Genomic DNA, 21,513 nt, shown 5'->3' on the forward strand with positions numbered 1-21,513 from the left:
GCACCTCCTGGTGCGTTTTGGGTTGGGGGACGAAGTCCCAAAGCATCTTATTGGTCCTTAGGGACCAACTAGCCCACCAGGTGCCTCCAGTAAGCCCCACACAGTGGGATTGCTGAGAGGTGGTCCAAGGCCATGCCCTTTATTACACCACTCTGCAAACGCACCTCTTGGCACATTGCTAGTGGGGCGATGAGGTCCTCTTGTGTCCTGAGGACCTCAGGACTAAAGTGGACTTCATCCCCCGAGCAGCAGTGCACCAGAGTGGTGCACTGCTGAGTGGTGTAAAAAGGGGGCATGGCCTTGGAACTCTCTCAGCAATCCAGCTGCATGGGGCTTACTGGAGGTAACTGAAGGGCTAGTTGGCCCCCAGGGAAACTCAGGAGGAAAGAGGACTTCATCCCCCAACCGAGAGCCCACCAGGAGGCGCGTTTCCAGAGTGGTGGAGAAAGGGGGCATGGCTTGTGTCCACCTCTCAGCAATACCACTGTTTGGGGCTTACTGGAGGTAAGAGGTAGGCTAGTTGGCCCCTAAAGGCCCCCAGCAGTGAAAGGGCCTTCAATCCCATCCAAGAGTGAGCCAGGGAGCGCGTTTGCAGAGTGGTGGGCAAAGGGGGCGTGGCTTCTATGAACTTAGCAATCCTGCTGTGTGGGTCTTACATGAGGTAATAGGAGAGGTAGTTGTTCTCCAAAGTTGTCCTTGGGGGCCAACAACTCCTCCTGTTACCTCCAGTAAGTCCCACACAGTGGGATTGCTAAAACGTCTTCAGAGGCCATGCCCCCCTTTGTCCACCACTCTGCAAATGCGTTTCCAGCAGACTACACGATGGGGGATGAAGTACACTTTACCCCTGAGGGACTTTGAGGGCCAAGCAGCCCTCCTGGTACCTCCTGTAAGTCCTATGCAGCGGAATTCCTGAGCGCTGGTCGGAGGCCCAGCAATATTTCTCCACCACTCTGCAAACGCGTCTACTAATTAAAGAAGTGTTTGCAATGCAGTAGGTTTCACATTCCCAAGAGTTAGAGCTATTGGTCTTGTAAATGTAAAAGTTTTTTGCTATTTTTTTTTTTGGAGTGGAGTGGATGTACGTTGTGTGTAGTGGAACTATGAGGGAAGTTGTGCAGCGAAATAATGTGGATAGAAAGCATGTGGTATTTAGTGTGTAGGAATTATGTAGACTGGGATTATGTGTTATGGAGAGTAATTATGTGGCATGGTAGTCTTTGTTGTTTAGTTGTAACCTCAGGTTTAGTCTTCCTCATTTCCATAGAAGCTCAACTGTGAACTCAGTGAGACAAAAAAAAGAAGGAATCACTGAGGAGCACTTGTGGACCTAGTCAGAGGTATGAGCAGGGCCACCGGAATTATGCGACTCATTGACTGCACCAACTTTCGCACGATTATACATTTTCCTACATTAGCCACATAATCCATCATCTGCTCCCTAATCTGCAGGTTTAAACAAAAAAAGACTTGTTTGTAGCTCAAATGGCTCAAACGTTACCAAAAATGCAGCGACAAGTGTTACAGCATGGTAGAAGGCCCTTTGCAAACCTAGAATTTATTGCTAAATGTGGTTGTTAAATTGGTACTAATGGTGTCCAAGCCACTCTTGCTTCCTTCTGTGCCTCTCTTACATTTCTGTTGCTTCTTAGTGCACATTTCTTTCTTTTTCTGCACTTCTCTTGCCTCAAGGGTAGGGCAAACACAGATGTTGTAAAGGTGTGGGTGTAGACAGAGCCAGCAGGGTTGGGGCATGGTGGCACAAAGGGCCCGCAAGGGGAACATTGCCACACATAGGGGATGCAAGTACAAGAAAAGTATATAATGAAGCAAGGGACACTAGGAAAGAATGCTGGGGATGGGAACACACCTGCCATCATACATAAAAATACACCCACACACTGAACATCATGCATCAAAATATCCACCATCATACACAATTAAATGCACCATCTTAAGTTCCTCCTACCTTTTGGTTTATGCAAAATATCCCCACCATACCGCCACACAACAACCATCATATGACAACACACCCACCTTCATATATCAACACAACCATTATCATATGGCTACAATCCACCATTATATGTCAACCTAAGCAACATCATATATCCCCACATCAACCATCCTACATCCACACAAACACCCATTCTAACACTCACCCATCATCATATGTCAAACTCACCCACCATCATAGGGTCGCATAATTCATATAGAAATATAGAAAAAAGCATGACATTTCCTAAAACTCCAACCACCAGCATTCAGTTGTTTACAATATCACACACATTTCAAACAGAAAATACCAAGCACACACACACCATCCTATATAATCCCACACAATCAACATCATACATTAACAAAATCATCATCACATTCAAATACTTCAATCTTCATACATTCATTCACCCACCATAATGGGACGGCACACACATCCCCATGTGGCAATCCACTCCACTCAATGTCACATCTCTCATATGTCATCACACACCCACTCTTATATTTCTGCATAACCACCAGTATACATTCAGGGCCTCCTTTATGAAAACTGTTGCATCGCTGCATGTAAACAGTGATGCAACAGTTTTCACTGCAGTTACTGATACGTCAGTATTTCTGAAATATCTGTAGGCACAAAAGTGGCACATTGCTAAGATGTCTGAAAACAGATGCAACTCCAGCAATATGTCCTTTCACATGGTGCAAACCCCTTGTGAAAGGGCCTGTGTCAGTCTTACGCCTGCTATGAGCAGGCGTAAGATATTGACGCAGTAGCTTCCTAGAAGTAGCGCAATGAAATCCTATAGATTTCAATGCGCCACTTCTACAAGGCTATTGGCGGGTTAACGCCCACCCTGCATATATTATACCTGTTGGAAGTATAATGTGGCGCAGGGGTTTACAAAGTGACGCATCTGCCTAGATGCATCACTTTGTAGATAGGGCACAACATGCCTCATTTTTTACGCCACCAGTGCGTCACAAAAAGTGACACAACTGCGGCACAAAAGTGTTGCAAGGCTTATAAAGAAGGTCCCCAATATCTGCCAAACCACTATTAAATGCCCACGTAACAATCATCAGACACCAACAAAGACACCATCTTAGGCCACACATCGGCATGTGTACATCCAAATACCCATGATGATACATACTCACAACAAATATCATACACCCACAGACCCACTATAGTATTCCAACACTCCTCATGTACCCACACAGACACCATTTAACAATGATTTCACTGTTACACTAAGAACTCAGTTACCTTATCACACAACATAATCAGTCACTTAAGCACATCTAATTTCAAGCTTTCTTAAGTAATAAAAAGGACGGCAGATAAGGTTGGCATAATATTAAAGAGATGGGACACGAGGTGAAGGTGGCACCTTAACTTAAAAATGTCATTACTTTTTTAATGTTTTTTTTAATGTATGGTGAAACCAGTGTTAACATATTAACCAACTTTAACCATGTTTAAACTTTTGTTTTTTTAGACAAGATGTATATAGACAATAACAACTATAGTTATGGTTAGGTCATATTTTCTATAGAAAAAGTGATTTTTGCTTCGCTTATAACTGTGATGCCATTTAACAAATCGACATAAAACTTTCCAGCTAATTGTAAAAGTAGCTCGGTTTTAGAAAGTCAAGTTTTGTACACACATTCGTTTGGGGAGAAATAGTGAGGGGTTCAAATGTAATGTATATACCATCACAATACTTATAACTATAAAAAGGAGCACTTCAAACCACGCCTACAAACTACAACACCCATGCAAAGAGATCACACTGTATCTATTTTCATGTTATGGACAGTGGTAATGGTAAGTTAATATGTCATGCTACTAATAATCTGGCCCTACCTACAACCGGGGAGAAAGAGATGGTCTTATTCTCTTGATGTATAAAGCCAAACCCTTCTCCTAATGGCAGGGATTTCATTACCTAGCTACACAGGGAGGTGCATGCCCAAAAATGAGGGGTTAATATAAAGCATACAGCACCTCTGAGTTGCCTCCTGTTATCCCAACCCCCGAATCTGTGAAGCTCCTTGGATTGCTCATAAAAACGGACCCAAGTGTGAGGTGGATTCAGTGCAAAAGATCGGACCCTCATTGATTCCTTTGTGTAGTAACACAAAGGAAGGACCGTTGAATAAATCTAAAAGAAGCAAAGAAAAGGAGTGAGGTGGATATAACCAGTATTTCAGAAACATTAGGCCAAGTGCATGAATGGACTCGTAAAGTGGTGCAAACCTTGTGCTTTACAAAGGTGTAATGTTTGTGAAGCCGAGCGTAACAAGTATAAACCATATCTACCTCTTTCCGGCTTGATTAATGTGTCTAGAAACAGTTAATTAAAAACCACAAATTAGAAATAAGTAGAAAAAGGAACGATATCGTTAAAAGAACTTAGAAAGTATTAGATTAATAATAAAGAATTACGAGACCTACTTATAAGGCGGTGATAATTCCAAACCGTCAATGGTTTCTGGTGTGGTGGCATCACTTAGCAGCAATATGAATCTGCTATCTATTCTTAAACGGTTTCCCTCTCAGTACTGTAAATAAAATGGAGTCCGAAGTTAGGCCATATCCTATTTAAAGTGGATCACGTAAAACCAAAATAGCAGTTCTAGGCACGTAAAGTAATTAATGACTAGGAATAAATAAAATTAAAGTGGGTGTACCCAAAACAACATACGCTTCGGGAACAGTGAAATAATGTCTATGTCACACAGATAGACACCTTAAAAGAGAAACCTAAAACCAGGGATTCAAATCAGAAAATCAGAATAATTACCGGCTACAACAACTGGCCGGGAATCCTGAGGAAAAGTCTTAACAGGCATTGCCACCTACTCACGGCAGACAATACACTCAGGGAGTTCATCTCGGAGAAACCGAACATCACATTCAGGAGAGGGGTCTCATCGAGGAATCTACTCAGCCCAAGTTACCCACAACCGATAACCAAGACAAATTGGCTGAATAAACACTCAGAGGGCTTCTACACATGTGGTCATTGTAGTTCCTGCAAATGGGCAGATGACCGAAAAAACGATTTCGTAGGGCCAAGAGGCAGAAGATTCAAAATCCATACTAACATTAATTGCCTTACGAAATTCGTGGTATACATAATTGAGTGCAAGTGCAAACTACAATACATTGACAGCACAATCAGACCATTACATGAACGCATAGGTGAACTGTTATATCCTGAGTTTTACTTAATTGTAATTAGCCTAGGTCTTCCTAGCTGCTCAGCCAGAGTGAGAGATGGTAATGGAATGTTGGTGTGACTGTGATGAATGGAATGCCTGGGTGCCTGTGTGGGTGAGTGATGACAGTTGGAGATGGGCTGAGCAGCTAGGCAGGCTGCTCCTGGTGGGGCTGTTACATGGGCTGACATAGAGGCTGTAACAAGGGCCTAAGTAGGGACTGGTGCAGGTGATAGTACATGGCTAAACCTAGTCTGATGTTACCTGGAACTGGAACCAATAAAGAAGATTTAGAAACCTACATCATGGCTACCAGTGTCTTCATGTAAGAGCACAACATGAACATACAAGGGCGATCAAGCAGGGTGACATGAGATACCCTCTTGCAGCACACATGTCTATCTGCTCTGCCCAGTCACTTAATCGTACTTTCAAATTCTACGGAATTGAACATGTCCCGAACAGGGAACTCACTTTGAGACAAAAAGAAGCCCTTTGGATTTTGAAATTGCATAGTGTAGAACAGGGTCTTAATATTGACCATGTCCTACACTACTTTCTAGGCAAATAATCCGGCATGTGGCTATCATAGGGAATTCTATCATGTAGGATGATATTCAACGTTTCTAACTTATTATATTCAATCAGACAGAAACACCCAGCAATAATATTTTGAGGTACATTACTACTTTTAATAACCTTGTGGAGTTTAATCTGACTCCATGAACACATATAACATACAGTAATGTGGTTTCGTTATGAACAAGTTGGTTATGAGTGTTTTTTCTATTGAGCAACCTTTGCTTACACGCTCTCAGTTCAAATTACACCTATGTTCGTTATCATATGGCAATGTTATTTATTTACTAATCTGTAAACAATGTTTATTTAACCCCTTCAGTGCCATATGACGAGCTGGACTCGTCATGGGCCGCGGTGGCGCTGTGCCCATGACGAGTCCAGCTCGTCATAGACCCCGCCCGCTAATACAACGGCCGGCACAGGGCGGGGAAAGGGGCGGGCACTGAAGGGGTTAATAACAAGCATTTTCCGTTAACAATGAAGTTGATAATGACGCTAAATGTACTGAGTCTAATAGATGGAGAGAATAGTTGGCTCCAAAATATTTTTTGCCAACTTTCACGAATCACAACAACAATTACTCTTTTTAATATCACCTCAAACACACTTAAGTTTCTATTAACTTTGGGACATATTTTCCTGTCTCAAAATGGCCGCCGTATTAGACACACACTCTAGTTCTTCCTTTATTCACTCAATGTGATTTGACACGGGACCTTTGAACAAACGGGAATACGAGATCACGTTTCATTAACGTTAAATTCCGAAAGGATTTCACAAGCATACACGTACTCGGGAGTTGACAAATCGAAGTTGGCGTCACGTTCGTAGTATCTATCAGTCAAATAAGGTAAGCACATTTGGATGCTTAGGTTAGGAATACGAACGGTTCGTAGTTCGGCTTACCCCGTCATTCTGTACACCGTTCGTATGTGAATTAGTCTGCACGAGGGGTGGAAACTGTTGTAGTCATTCTAATTAGTTTTCTATTACCTGTAGGTTGTAAGTTTTGCTACAAGGGTTTTTACATGTAAGACTTACGTTAGTTTAGATCAGACTGCGCAAACTGGACCGCTTGTTTACGGTAGTACACTCATTTCCCTTACTATAACCGGCACTTGGGGAATTGAGTTAGAATACTTGAAGGGTCCTTAAGACTCGACCCTCTTAGGTTATTTACCTATTATGGGGATTATACAGAGCTGTGTGGGTCCTAGTAATATTTTACTTCCCCACAATTGACATAGACATTATTTCACTGTTCCCGAAGCGTATGTTGTTTTGGGTACACCCACTTTAATTTTATTTTTTCCTAGTCATTAATTACTTTACGTGCCTAGAACTGCTATTTTGGTTTTACGTGATCCACTTTAAATGGGATATGGCCTAACTTCGGACTCCATTTTATTTACAGTACTGAGAGGGAAACCGTTTAAGAATAGATAGCAGATTCATATTGCTGCTAAGTGACGCCACCACACCAGAAACCATTGACGGTTTGGAATTATCACCGCCTTATAAGTAGGTCTTGTAATTCTTTATTATTAATCTAATACTTTCTAAGTTCTTTTAACGATATCGTTCCTTTTTCTACTTATTTCTAATTTGTGGTTTTTAATTAACTGTTTCTAGACACATTATTCAAGCCGGAAAGAGGTAGATATGGTTTATACTTGTTACGCTCGGCTTCACAAACATTACACCTTTGTAAAGCACAAGGTTTGCACCACTTTACAAGTCCGTTCATGCACTTGGCCTAAAGTTTCTGAAATACCGGTTATATCCACCTCACTCCTTTTCTTTGCTTCTTTTCGATTTATTCAACGGTCCTTCCTTTGTGTTACTAGACAAAGGAATCAATGAGGGTCCGATCTTTTGCACTGAATGCACTTTTTATAACTCTCTCCATCGTGATTAGGGTCATAGTTGTTTCATCTAGCTTTTCAGCTATACTGTTACGCCAAAATCGACATTTCCTTAAGGTTGTATTGTGAATTTGAATATTGGCTTGACATTCACTTTTCTTTGGTTCAGTCTCCACCTTTCTGGTGTTTTATTGTCAATGCTTAATTCGCATATATTCAGGACATACATTAGTTCCTTTTTATTCTCTCTGTGAACACAGCCTTGAAAAAGTCGCGGGACTACATTCCCTTGTTGCGACGAAACACGTGTTGGCTGACTGGAACCACTGAGAAGAATAGAAACTAATAAACAACGACCAAGAAGAGAAAAAAAGACTAACTCATTCTTTTGTTAATGTGTTTGAAATTGTTTTGTGAAAACACCCAATACTTATAAGCATTTATAAACAGTACGTGTGCTAAGGACTGCTATCTGTTTTGGACTGGGTCTAGGCCCAAGATTCTGGGAAGAAGGGTGGTACTTCTCACCTTGTAGCACCGTCATTTACTTAGTTCAGGACATAAAAATATGTGAATTTTCCTTTTGGCGCCTACACCTAAAACAAACACCACCATTCAAAGTATTTCACACAAGTGTGAGGTGGGACTGAACTCAAGACAGCCAGTGTGTTGGCTTTCTGCTAGCAGCTCGATTCCAGGAAGGGATGCCCTGTAGATTTTACTGAAAGGTGAACCGTCTAAAGTTTCCATGTAAACAAAAGATGAAGGGTCTGGTTAATATTCACGAGCTGTGCCTCATCATTACCGGTGAGTGCCAAAGTGAATTAACCCATTAACAGCAGAATGGATGGCACCTATAATTTCCACAATCTTTGATTTGTATTTGGTGAATGCTATTCCACTTAGAATTATATTTGTTTTGCGATTACTTAGCATATTTTTATTATGTTGTACAGGGATTTGCTTTTGAGTCATCCTTACACCAAAAAACGAATCAGCAAATAAAATGAGATGCAATCATTTGCAGTAACTTCGTGATAACATGAATGGATGTTAATGGGCCAAAGATCTCTAATATGAACACAACTTGCATGTCATTTCCATATTATTTCTTGACCAACTATGGTTATTTACGTTCTTCATATATGCTCAACTGTGTTTTGTCACATACATATAATATTGCTCCTGAGTTTGAAATATGTTTTATCCTTCAGGTGGATCCCTGGATGAACAGCGTTCCGGCTTTCTCTCTTTTAGTGGAATTGCCCGTCTCACGTGGTTGATTGACCTGTTTGGAGATCTCACTGTCACCTCAGCCACGATGGAGCAAAACAAAGAGGAGAACTACTCTAAACTGACTGCACATTTTCTGACCTTGCATAACAGGTAACCTACTGACAACACATTTTGGAAGTGAAAGACATATTGAGTGGTGATGTGTTATAAGGGATGTTTGACTCCAACTACACAACCCAACACAACAAAATATGGACATCTATGTGAAAATTAAAACATATTAAAAGGGGCATGAATTACACTAACAGGTATTTATCACTCAATATATACATATGATCAGATATGAGTAGAGTACCCATTACTACCTGGTCACTTCCCATTTGGTTGAGCCATCAACAAATAAAAGAAAATAACTTTTATTTTAACTGCACATGTGGCTTTGAAGCAGTTTTGTGCAAGTACTATTATAAAGATTGCTATGTTTTTGAGATTCCGTTCATTAATTTGTTACCTCTGTAATTAGGTTGTGCACAATTTCATGGTAAGCATGAATTACATAACATAGCTTCTGTGCAGGTCCAGCAGTGTATACCACTAAGAATATTACACCTAATCATCTTCCCTAACCTACAGGCAAAGTACAAGTAACCACTGTCCAGGGATTTACCCAAACTCCCCAATGGTAGGACAAGCGTGTGCCTCAGAAAGTTTATATGGATATTCAAGCCTAAATATCAGTGCCTCTGCCAAGCTTGGTTTGCACATCACAAGTACCACCACATACATAAACACATCTACCAGACAAGGAAAATGAAGAATAGAAGAATAGAAAAAAAGGCAGCAACTCAAATAGTAACAAAGATAATGCTAACAAGCTGGTAAGTAAAGGTTTCTCTCATTAGAACCCTTTCTCACTGAATACTTTCTCTTCACACATAGACACTCTAACTTCTCACCTAAGGGATAAACCGCTCCAACCGGAGATACATTATGTTTATTTACACAACTTGTTTAACTTTAGCCCTTCAATTAACACACTTCACCCTGCTTGACCTCTGTGCTGCATTCGAAACAGTTAGCCACCAAGCCTTGATCAATACCATAGGAACACTCATGGGTTTTGCTGGCACAGTCCTGCAAGGATTCGCCTCATACTACACCAACTGTCACTACCTCATTCCTGTGGGAATCTCCGATTACCAGAAACTGTTGCTGGCAGAGTCTGCAGACAGTTTACCCTTTCCTCATCATGTTCAATCAATTCATGGAACTCCTTTGTTTTTTACCTACTGATAGCAACATCAGGAACCACTAAATTAATGATCAAGCAACATAATGATCCACTAATGCACTACATCAAAATGTCAGTTGAGGACTCTGGGAAAATTAAAACCTGCCTTGAACAAGTTCAGAATTGGATGTCAAGCACCCACCAAAACGTAATTCAACAAAGAAAGAGTCCTTCTTGTTCTCCAATACTACCAACTGGCCTCTCATTGTAGCCTACCTACCTGACATGAACCTTGACAGCTTCAACTCCCTCCCTTCTGACAAAAAAGCACAAAGTTACTTAATTTCAATCAATCAATCAAAGTAATCTTTATTTCGGTCGTAGACCATAAAAGATAATCAATCCTTACAAACATACATATTTAAAAAAATAAATATTACAATTGCTAAAAAGTATGTACAATAAAGATTACATGAGTTCATAAGCAATTCATTAGAACAATAAGACAGTGAAAGGTAAAATAATTGTAAAAATGGTGACACATAAAATCAGTAACAGTTTAAATAAGCCTAGGAATTAGGCAAGAGAAGGGAACATCTCCTTCGCCACACGGCATGCCAATAGCATGATACCGAGAAGACTATGGGTAATGACGTATCAGTCTTCAAGATTCTGTAGGCAACCTTACATTGTGTAGTCCCCAAATTCCTACAGAGTTGGAGGAGCCAACGTTTTCTGATTAATGTGGGACAGAAAAAAAGAACATGTAAATCAGTTTCGCTTGTAGATCCACAGGTTGGGCAATCAGAGGGGTTATCTATCGACCACTTTCCCGAGAAAGCTCTCAAGGGCAGTGTACCATATCTGAATTGCATGTACAGCTTTCTAGAAACACTTGACTCAATCAAATCTAAAACGGGTTCTATTTTAAACTCCTCCTTGATGTTAACCCCTTCCATGCGGGGCGGATTCCCCCGCTGTGCTGAGCGCTGCTTGCGCGGGCGTGGTCATGACGGAACGGTTCCGTCATGAGCACAGCTCAACCGACGCTCATGACGGAACCGTTCCGTCATGAGCGCCGAAGGGGTTAAAAAAATCTGTGGTCAGTGTGCCTAATTTGTTATTGGTTAGCATCATATTTTTGCTATTTAACCAAAAAGCATTGACCAACTCAGCTCCAGAAAATTCAAGAACAGTTATCTCAGGATGGTGCCATAGAGCAGAAATTCCCAATCTAGTAAGTTCCTTTTTTATGTATACTAACCATGGTATATGGACTAAACCAGAAAGGGTCATTAGTGACTTAAGGTCGTTTTGATAATTTGCGAGCTCCGGAGTTGCCCACAGCCTCCGCCAATACAATAGTGGCCTTAATGCAATTTCTTCTTGTATAGACCTAACTCCCAAGTCTATTCTAAGTGGGTTAAGGGGTGTACTAGGTGGTAAGGTCAATAAGGATCTTAAAAACGAGTTCTCAAATCTGCCAATATCTCTGGTTGGGCAGTGTCCCCAAAGTTCAACCCCGTAAAAAGTAGCACCCTGTGCTTGCGCTTTGTATATCTCGATAATGGGTGCTATAGGTTTAGAGGTAGATGTTCTATGCATTTTGAGGATCCCGCCACAGGTCTGCGTGAGTCGTAGTTTAGCTTTTGCTAACTGAGGACCCCATTCCATCCTGTCCGAAAGTGTGACTCCGAGATATTCAAACACTGTAACCCTGTCCAGTGTAACACCATTAAGAGAGGGGTTAGGCCCATATTTTTTGGGTGGGTTGCATACCATGAATTTAGTTTTCGAAGAATTGACCTCGAGCCCTCTATGGGAACAAAATTAGGAGAAACTATTGAGGGCACGCTGTATCCCCATGGGGGATTTTGACACCAAAAGAGTGTCATCAGCAATCATTGGTGCCACCACCTGCTCATTGTTAAGTGTGGGGGCATCGATGTCCTAAACCCCCCTCAGGTGGGCCACTAATGCGTTGGTGTAAAGGGAAAATAGAGTTGGGGCCAGGACACATCCCTGTCTGACTCCACGATTAACAGGGAACTTTGATGTCAAATTGCCCCTCTTACCACACCTAACTTGGGCAAAATTATCTTTGTGAAGCCGTTTTATAATCCCGAGTAGACAGGCAGGCATCCCCATCTCAGCCAAAACCGCCCAAAGAGTTTGCCGTGGAACTAAGTCAAAAGCTGCTTTGAGATCGACGAAGATTAGGTAGAGGCTGCCACCCTCTACCCTCACGGTTTTCCAATAGAGAAGTTGTAAGCGAAAGAGTTGGTCCACCGTGGATATCTTCTCTCTAAAGCCAGCCTGGTATGGGGTTAGTATGGTTTTTTCCTCCATCCAGGCTTGCACTCGATCTAAGATGATACGTGCAAAGAGCTTCTGACTAACATCGATTAGACTAATCGGGCGGTAGTTATTAGGCAAGAGTGGGGAGCCCTTCTTGAATACCGGGACTATTTCGGCACCTGCCCAGGTGTTGGGAATTGGAGCACCACGGAGTACAGCATTATAAAGTGAACAAAGATAGGGGATCCAGACCTCAGGTTTGTGTTTGTATAGGTCTCCAGGGATTTTGTCCAGGCCTGGCGCCTTTCCTACTGGGAGTCTATTTACCGCCTTCTCTACTTCCTCGAGGGTTATGATGTCAATGGCTTCATCATTCAAATCAGGGAAAGATGAGGACTCCGTGACCGAAGCCAAGGGAGCGTATAAGCTCTGGTAATGGTCAATCCATTGGCTCGGTGCGATATTAGGGTCGTCGGCCACTAGGCCCTCCTTCGTATCTGATCGGATTATTGCCCAGAATTCCCTCATATCTTTTTTGGTAAGAGCTCTTTTAATATCATCCCATTTGTCATTTTCTCTGCTTAGCTGATTTTACAACCTGCTTATATTCAGATCTCCTCGTAGCCACCCTTGTCCTATCGCCAGATTTTAATGAGACCAATAAAGCTAGTTTAGCCCTCCTACAATCGGTGTTAAACCAGGAAAGGGCCTTCAGTGTTTTCTTTTTCCTAGATACCATTGGGTTTAAAAAATTACCCAATGATGTAACCAACTCTATAAGAATTTGTGTCACATGATTTTCCCTGTTCTCACTGTCCTGGTCTAAGATGTAACACATTTGTGCGAGGGCTTTACATGTGACCGAGTAGATGGAACAGATTTTTTCTGGTGATTTAAGGATCATTGGCCACTTGAGTCGTCTTCTATCACCAGAAAGGAATAAGGGTCTAGGGTTCCCACTATTTTGTGTTGGACCATTCTCCGTCACTAGAGTCAGATCAAGTATCAAGGCATTATGGTCGCTATCGTGTCGAGGGTGAATCACAAAATCCGTAATCCTGGACCATGTTTTAGCCTCTACCATAATATAATCAATACGTGAGGTCTGTCCAGGTCGATTAAATGTGTGGTTCCCCTCAAGATCCGACAAAGAACGCCCATTACAGGCTCTAAGTGAGTTAGCGAGCGTTATGGAATTAATTTGCAAGGCTAGAGGTGTCCAGGCCTTGATGGGTGGAATTTGGAGGGCCGGTATGGACCACTGTTCATCCTCCTCTCTGGTAATGGGATCAGTGAGCCCCGGTAAGGGCTCAAACTGGCAATTGAAATCGCCAGCAACAATCAAGATACCCTTATCTGCTACAATTTGTATAAGTTTATCCAAGATTTCTAATGTGGAAGATTCCCTACCTGCCTTGGTAGGACGGGAATAAACATTAACTAAAATAAGGGTGGACCCAGAGGGGAATGTAAGTTGTAAACATTGCAAATCAATACTTTGCGTGGCAATTTCAGATATTACACATCCCAAATGTGACCCTATGAAAATAGACAGCCCACCAAATGGCCTTCCCCTAGGACCCACAAGGGCTAAACTATTAACTATAATGAAACCCTTTTTTATGTATTCCTACTTTGCCCAAGTCTCCTGAAGCAGACATATGTCATGCTGATTAATGAACAAATCCCAGTCCGGGCAGGGTAATTTATTTGCAATGCCCACGACGTTCCAGGATAATATTTTTAATTGGTTATTTGGGCGAATATCCTTACTTACTGATCGCAAGGCAGTAGGCGATGAAAAAGAAGAACAACAAGTTGCCTTAATGGGTATGGGTCTAGAAGGGAAGGGATCAATGGGGGTAGAAATGTTTTGGGAAACGGTGTGTAGAGGGGAGGGGATGGGATTCATGATAGGGGTGGACAATATGTTGGCGTCAATTAGCGGCGGGCACATCAAAACCCTTTTATCCAATGTTAATTTCACCCTCAACATACAGTTCTCATTCAAATATCAAATTGTTAAGAAATTGAGCATGAACAAATTTAAAACCCATCCTACACAAAATCAACTATCACTCAGTAGTGCAAACCCCAGACCTATACCACCCAGAAGGTGGCAATTTGTTTTTCATTGGCCTCCTTGATTCTACTTGGCATTCCTGACAGACATGCTAATTTATGAGGCTTGTCTCATCAGTGGCCTGAAGAACTTTAATAACATCTCCTTAACACCACCATGAAACGGAATGAAACTTACTGGTTCTCCCTTAGGCCCACTATATCTTCAAGACCAACTGTATCTCCTACAAGGCCATCACCCTTGCATACCTGCCTGAGAAGCTAGCCATGTGGAGTAGACAGCAACATAAAATAAGCTAAGTCTTCACCAGATTGGAGCCATGAAACTGAAGAAAATATACCAGATTGTAGGCCTTCTTTTGTCTGCACACTCAGGATCTGGAACAACATCCCTTCAACATCAGAACTGCTGTACCTCTCCTGCATATTGGAAATAAAATGAAATCACATCTCTCCATTAAGTAAAACTGGTCCCAGGATGCTTGTTTCTCTGGTCCAGGGAGGACCTGGCTTGGCAGTTTGGGCTGGACTGTTCCCATGCGGCGCAGGGTCAAGACTGGTTTGCATATGGCTGGGTCTAAATTGGGATGGCATGGTGAGCAAAAGAACAATAGATTTAACCCCGACCTCTTGACTGGGGTTGAATGTTTGAATTGTTCTGCATTCCTTTCATCATTTTTGTGTCTAATAAGATGAATTTATCAAGAGGTTGGACATGACAAACATTATTAACCAGCTCCCTGCTTCTAGATAAAAAACAAGGAGTTCATCAAAGGTGAACTCTGTGCAAACTCGGGAACATCAACGTTGATGCTAGCAGATGTTTTTTACTTAGTTACATTTTCCAACATAAATTCGAGTGCAGTCATACACTTTGGAGTGCTGACTTCTGTGCAACATCTAGTGCAGGAAGTAGGTAGTGATGGAAAGGATTTGGATGATAGTTCATGCTTGTATTGAAACAGAACTACATGATACAGTGCTGCCGTTTATATGGGGAAAGTATAGGGAGGAAAGAACTTTTATTAATTTAGGTTGTGTTTAGGCTGTGGATTTGAATAATGTTTCAGTAGAGGGACGCTCATTACTATGGACAGCAATCATCACCTAGTGGGAAAGAAACACTGGCTCTGTTTTTCTCACACTCCTTGTCTAAGCCCTAAGCAAGGGAATGGGCATACGCAAGGCACACTGTTATTCATTTGGCTGGGAAAAAGCTTGAAGATACTGTTAAAGCTTTTTTGGCCTGCCTTACTCCTGCGATCCAATTGTCTTTATGGAAGTCCCCAGCGAACAAATTGAGTCAGCCATGTGGATAAAACACTATATATCCTTCCTCACTAGAAACCAAAATTGAATGCCTCAAGACACCAACATCATTAAGTGCAGTTTTGCTGAGCAATGAATTTGCCCGGTGAGGATACTCATTCCTGCACAACCCTTTATTGTTTTTGCTCCCTTAACACCTCCTTCATGTGCAGAGGTCCAGCATCAGGCAGACCCGCACTTTAGCTCGTGAGGCAAAGGCCTCAAATACCCCAGTTTATGCCCTCTGGGCTCCCAAACCATGTATCCCCAATGATGAAAATGCAGTCTTCCCTCCCCCTTTATTATCTTGGACAGTCTCTCCTGAATGTGGAGCTACTGACTGGAAGTCTTTAGGACTCACCGCTCTTAAGACATCGAGGTCTGCAAGTACTAACTGCAATTAACTGTAAACCTGGAGTAACGATAATCTTCTCGGGAACGTTGAGTCCCTCCTAAACTCGAGGAAACATTGTGATCATTTTGAAAACAGTGTTATTGTTAGCCAATACACTTCTTTGTTTGAGCCTGTTTTTGGTGTTCACTACGATCAGATGAATAACAGATTGTCAACTCAATACAAAATAACAGGATTTTGGAGGAAGAATTGTAAACCTCCATTTCACAACATGGTGTTTACCATTGAGTAGCAATCATGAATTGTATATGCTTGCAAAAATTGTATAAAGCATCTAACCACCCCACCTGTATTGTGATACTTCTGTGTGTCTTTATGGTCATAACCATATAGTGACTGCAAATGATATGTAGTGTTTATATTCTGAGGCCCTGGTTTATCACTCTATTATTACTGCATTACCTTTTTAGTGTTTATTTTATAAACCGCTCCACTCGCACCAATTTCTCGCATTCACGAACGGGTGCTGTACGGCGGGGGGTGCTCCTGCCAATACTACCGCTACGCGCCTCCTCTCACTTTAGAAAAGACACAGCACTCGCGGGGGAGATTATCGGGTAATTTACCTGTGGCATTATCTGTAATCGACAAAATGATGTATAGGACATTTCAATATGGCGCTGATGGGTAACACGGATGAATTGGTCCTTTGTTTACGTTCTTAAACAGGAAATGTGGTCATATGTAAATATAAAATATGGCAGTTTCTGGCACGCCCTTATACCATAGAGGAAGGCGTTTGCCGAAACGCGTCTGGTGCTTTGTGAGTCAGAATAAATCTATTGACTCTCCCACGCGAGTGCTGTGTCTTTTCTAAAGTGAGAGGAGGCGCGTAGCGGTAATATATATATATATACAGTCACCAGTAGGTAGTTATAATTAGGACCTTTTTTCTATTCAAAAAGCGTTTTTTGTTTTGCTAATAACTTTGGCGTCATTTGACGAATCTTTGCGAAACTTTCAAAACTAATGGGGCGCTCTGATCAGCTTCGGTCCTGAAAGTTTCGGGGTGATTTTTCAAGCGGGTGCCCAGAAAAAAGGGGTCCCAAAACACGTTTTCCCCATGTTAATTTCCATAGGGAAAATTGGAACAGGCTACAGCTCGAACTGCTGAATGGAATTACATCAAATTTTGCAACAAGGTAGCCCTTAGTCCAGAAAGCGTCCTTGAAATTGTGTAAATCTCTTCAGTAGTTCCTGAGAAATTCAAAAAAGAGAACTTTCGATATTTGAGCACCGAGGAGGAGTCGTGACTCCTCCCGGGTACGAGCTTCACTCTGCTTGGCTGCCAACACTCCAAACCAGGAAGTGTTGGCAGCCATCTTGTGACTCGGTAACCGAGTCACAAGCAAACAGTGAAAATTTTGTAAAAAAACAAGAAAAGGAGGCTGGGTAGCTAGACCCTGCCCCCTAGGCCTGCTGAGGGGGTTCCACGGGGGTTCCACAGGGGCCCCCAGGGCCAAAAAAAGCATTTTTGTTTTTAAATGTCAGAATTCACGCTGGGTGCACGAATCCTGCCGAGAAAATAAAAAAAATTAATTATTGTTGAGGCCCCGGGTGGGCCAGGATCCCGGGGCAAACCCAAATTAAATTGGGCGGGCCCCTTCCCTGGGCTTCAATGATGATTTGCAGGGGGGCACCCAGCCCCCTCGCAGCCCCGGGGACCACCACCTCCCCAGGGCTTTCATTTGTGTGGGGAGGATCGAGCCCCCCACACACCCGGGGACCACCACCTCCCCAGGGCTCTCATTTGTGTGTGGAGGCTCGAGCCCCCCACACGCCCCAGGGACCATCACCTCCCCAGGGCTTTGAAATGCTGGGGGGGCCACGTGGCATGGATAGGTCACAGAGTATTGTAGCTGTGCTTTAGTTAGTACCTGGGCCATTGCATAAGTACATTACTAGTAACTAATGATTACAGTCCTGCAATGAGAGTGCATGGTGATTTTTTAAGTGCTTCGGTATTGGTCGAGTGATTGGTTAAGTAGATAGTGCTTGATGGGTGATTGGAGAAGTGCTTGGTGACTGACAGGGGGATTCCTAGACTGCATGGGTACTACCAGGGTAATTAAAGAAGTGAATCAGTACTGTGAAGGTGGTTAGGGGACAGCAATTTTAAACCAAACACCAAAACTTATGTGGCATATTTCAACTGTACCTCTCTAGAGACTTATAAAAACAAGCATTTGCAATGCAATATGTCTCGCATTTACGCGAGTTTGAGCTATTGACATTGCAAATAATAATACTTTTTATTTTGGTTTTTCTTTTAAAAGCATAAATAAAAGGCATTGTTATTTACAATGCCAATAGCTGAAACTCTTGTAACTGCGAGACCTATTGCATTGCAAATGCTTGTTTTAGTAGCGGCTTTTGTTGGACCTGCTCGTACCTAATTGTTTCCCAAACTGTTTGAAATGGGTTTTAAAATGTTTAGGAACATAATCAAAATGTTGACGTTGCTTTCTCCAGAGAAAGATTGGGTAAATTTTGGGAGGGGAGAGGCCCTTGACGCCCCATGAATTTACTATTGAACGGCATAATGCACCCCCTGAATATAGCATAACGAGAAGCAATCACTGGGGGCGTAGCTTTGGCAGTAAGATGGAGAGTGTCGGGGGCAGAGGTGTAAGCTAAGATTTCCCAACAATCACGCTGGTTAAAAATAAATTATATGAGAAGCCGGGCAGGAGGGGCCTTAAGAGGCAGTAGGAAGGGAGAGGAGTGCAGATTGAGAGGGGTACCTAAAAAACCCAATATTTTTAAAATAACCATTTTTAAGACCTTTAAAAGAGAGTTGTTGCCCTCGTAAATGGGGTAAAGTATGGGGGGCATGGAATAAATTCAGAGGAGGCATATGCGATCCACCACCGGCGCAGGAAGATGAAGCTTCAGACACAGACTGATAGGAGAGACCACGGGGCGGACATATGGGGCGTAGATATCAGAGATGTAAAGTTACAGAGAGGTGATTTAAAGGGGCTAATTGTGATATCATGTGTTGTACTGTTCTATGCTATGAGAAAAGTGTATACTAAAATGTTATTCTGAGACCTATTGCATTGCAAATGCTTGTTTGGATTGGCCCAGAAACATCTAAAATGGGAGTAAAATGTCAATATTCAATAGATCTTCATATACAATGAGTACGTAGAGGGCCTGATTACGAATTGAGGCGCTATTTATTGTCCCAATAAATAATGATACCATGGGGTATGTTATTTATCGGGTGTGATAAATAACACCTATTTGAATGGGGAATAACGTGCGGATTTTTATGTTTAACACATCAAAATCTGCATGATACAGTAAATACCGTATGTTTGCCCCTGTTAAATTTCAGAAGGTTTGACCTGTCAAAATTTAATGAATGTTGGGTTATTTAACCATTCGATAATTATCAAATTCACAAAGACAAGTGCCTAAAAGTGTACTCCTGTGGTACTATTTCCAATACTCATAAATGATTTTGTAGATCAGCCCCAGAGATATGGAGAAAGAAAGATGCCTTAAAACAGCGAAACAACTAGAGAGACAGGGCTAGACAGAGAAAGAAGGAGAAGCGAACAGTGTAATTAGAGAGACCGCGTCCGACTGAAACATAACCATTCATACAGAGACATTTTGGACCGAGATGGGGAACGTTTGCTCCCAGATGAGACCCGTCCTTCGCCGTGACAGTGTAAAAACCCTTCTACTACTCATGCCTAAAACCTTCTAACCGTATTTAACTCCCAGTGTTTAATGTGTAATTTATAACAAGCTACTTACATGTGTGAGAATTCAGCTCTTCGTGGCGCCTTTACCTTTTGCTGAGATAACACAGTGGAAAGTCGTCAAAACAACTCTCGACCCCGCAGGTGATTCAGCACAGCTTTTTAAAGGTGTCTAAGATATTTTTTTATTAACTGCTGCACGATATACACAAACACATACCGATTTCAGAGCCTATGCAAGTCTGTTCAAGTTATGTAACCTCGTTGGCGCCTCCTGAAAGGCAAGCCGCAGATCACTGTCCCCGGTGCCTGCATACCCCCGCGTGCCCTGCAGGTGTGCATACTTCACGCGCACACACACACACACCTCACATCAGCAAGCGCGTGGGCCAATCACTGCACTGGCCTTGGGCGCTAAGCTCAGTTCACACACTGGTGACAAACTCATGGCCAGCTGGCAGGAATGGACTAGAATCTAAAAGCAGCCCTGGAAAATATTTAATTCCAGGCAGCCCCGTATTTCACGTACAAAGGTAACACGCACAGCCCTACGGGCTTGGGAGGGCTCACCTTCCATGATGGGGCTTATTTACAAGCTCCTTGCGCCGCCACTTTTTCCCTGTTAAAAGTGACGCACCATCGGCGCAAGGGGCTTTTAAATAAGCTCCGATATTTTTTAATGGGACAAAAGGATTAATTTTACAGCACAATTATTCATATTAATTGGCCAAAAAAAAGTAACATGGGGTAGGCGGAAACAATGAGAGGGAGGAAACCGTAGGGGAAGGGCAAAACAATGCTGAGGTAAGGGGAGGCAGCAAGGGTGACGTAGGTGGAATAAACAGAAGGAGGGTCATGGGTGGGGAAGGAACACAAAGGAAGCATGAAAGGTACACGCAGGGGGGCAAATGGAGAAGCAGGTACGTGGAGGGAGCAAAGGAACAAGAGGGCAACACAGAAGTGGAGGCGAATGCAGTCGAAAAAGTAGCGCAGGGGTCAGATAAACATGTGAAGGCAAAGGGAAAGCACATGGGTAGCAAGCACAGCAAACGGAGGAGACGTACGAAGGAGACAACAGAAGAAACACAAGTAATGGGTCCATGCTGCAGAGGAGGGACAAACCCAAGAACAACAAGCGCTTGCCGCGCGCTAGCGGCTGGAGACGCAATATGTGGTGGGGGAGGGGGAGGAGCGGGAGTTGTGTGTGCGCGTGCGTCATCGTGATCGCGATTGCTCTGAAAGCGAAAGTGATCGCAATCGCGATGACGCACGAGTTTTCAAAGTGCTGCTGGCGGCCGGCTGCGCGCGTGCACGATCGCGTGAACGCAAGCGTTGGGCCAGCCAGCAGCACTTTGAAATTCCCACATACAAAATGTCTCTTCGAGCCAGCGCATGCGCTGGGCTCAGCGAGACCTAACTAGTCTCATCAGAAATACCTTAACTCAACATATGCAAGTTCAGACATACTTCACATACAAAGTCATGCACATTTTGAAACTTGACAGACTGCAGTTCTATTTTGAAATGTATGGTTACTGCCTGGGTCATTTT

The 21,513-nt window shown here is 42.7% G+C and overlaps 1 protein-coding gene across 2 annotated transcripts in view; it reads left to right on the forward strand.

Moving 5' to 3' along the window:
* Nucleotides 1-21,513, forward strand: part of LOC146823273 (biliverdin reductase A-like) — a 245,864-nt gene that overhangs the window by 214,338 nt on the left and 10,013 nt on the right. For both annotated transcript variants that reach the window (XM_085607623.1, XM_085607624.1), the window contains exon 6: nt 8,891-9,062. In XM_085607623.1, coding sequence (XP_085463749.1) covers nt 8,891-9,062 — 172 coding nt within the window. The remainder of the gene's footprint in view (nt 1-8,890; nt 9,063-21,513) is intronic.

The sequence above is a fragment of the Triturus cristatus genome, chromosome 5_2, assembly GCF_964204655.1.
Source record: "Triturus cristatus chromosome 5_2, aTriCri1.1, whole genome shotgun sequence".
Classification (NCBI taxonomy): Eukaryota; Metazoa; Chordata; class Amphibia; order Caudata; family Salamandridae; genus Triturus; species Triturus cristatus.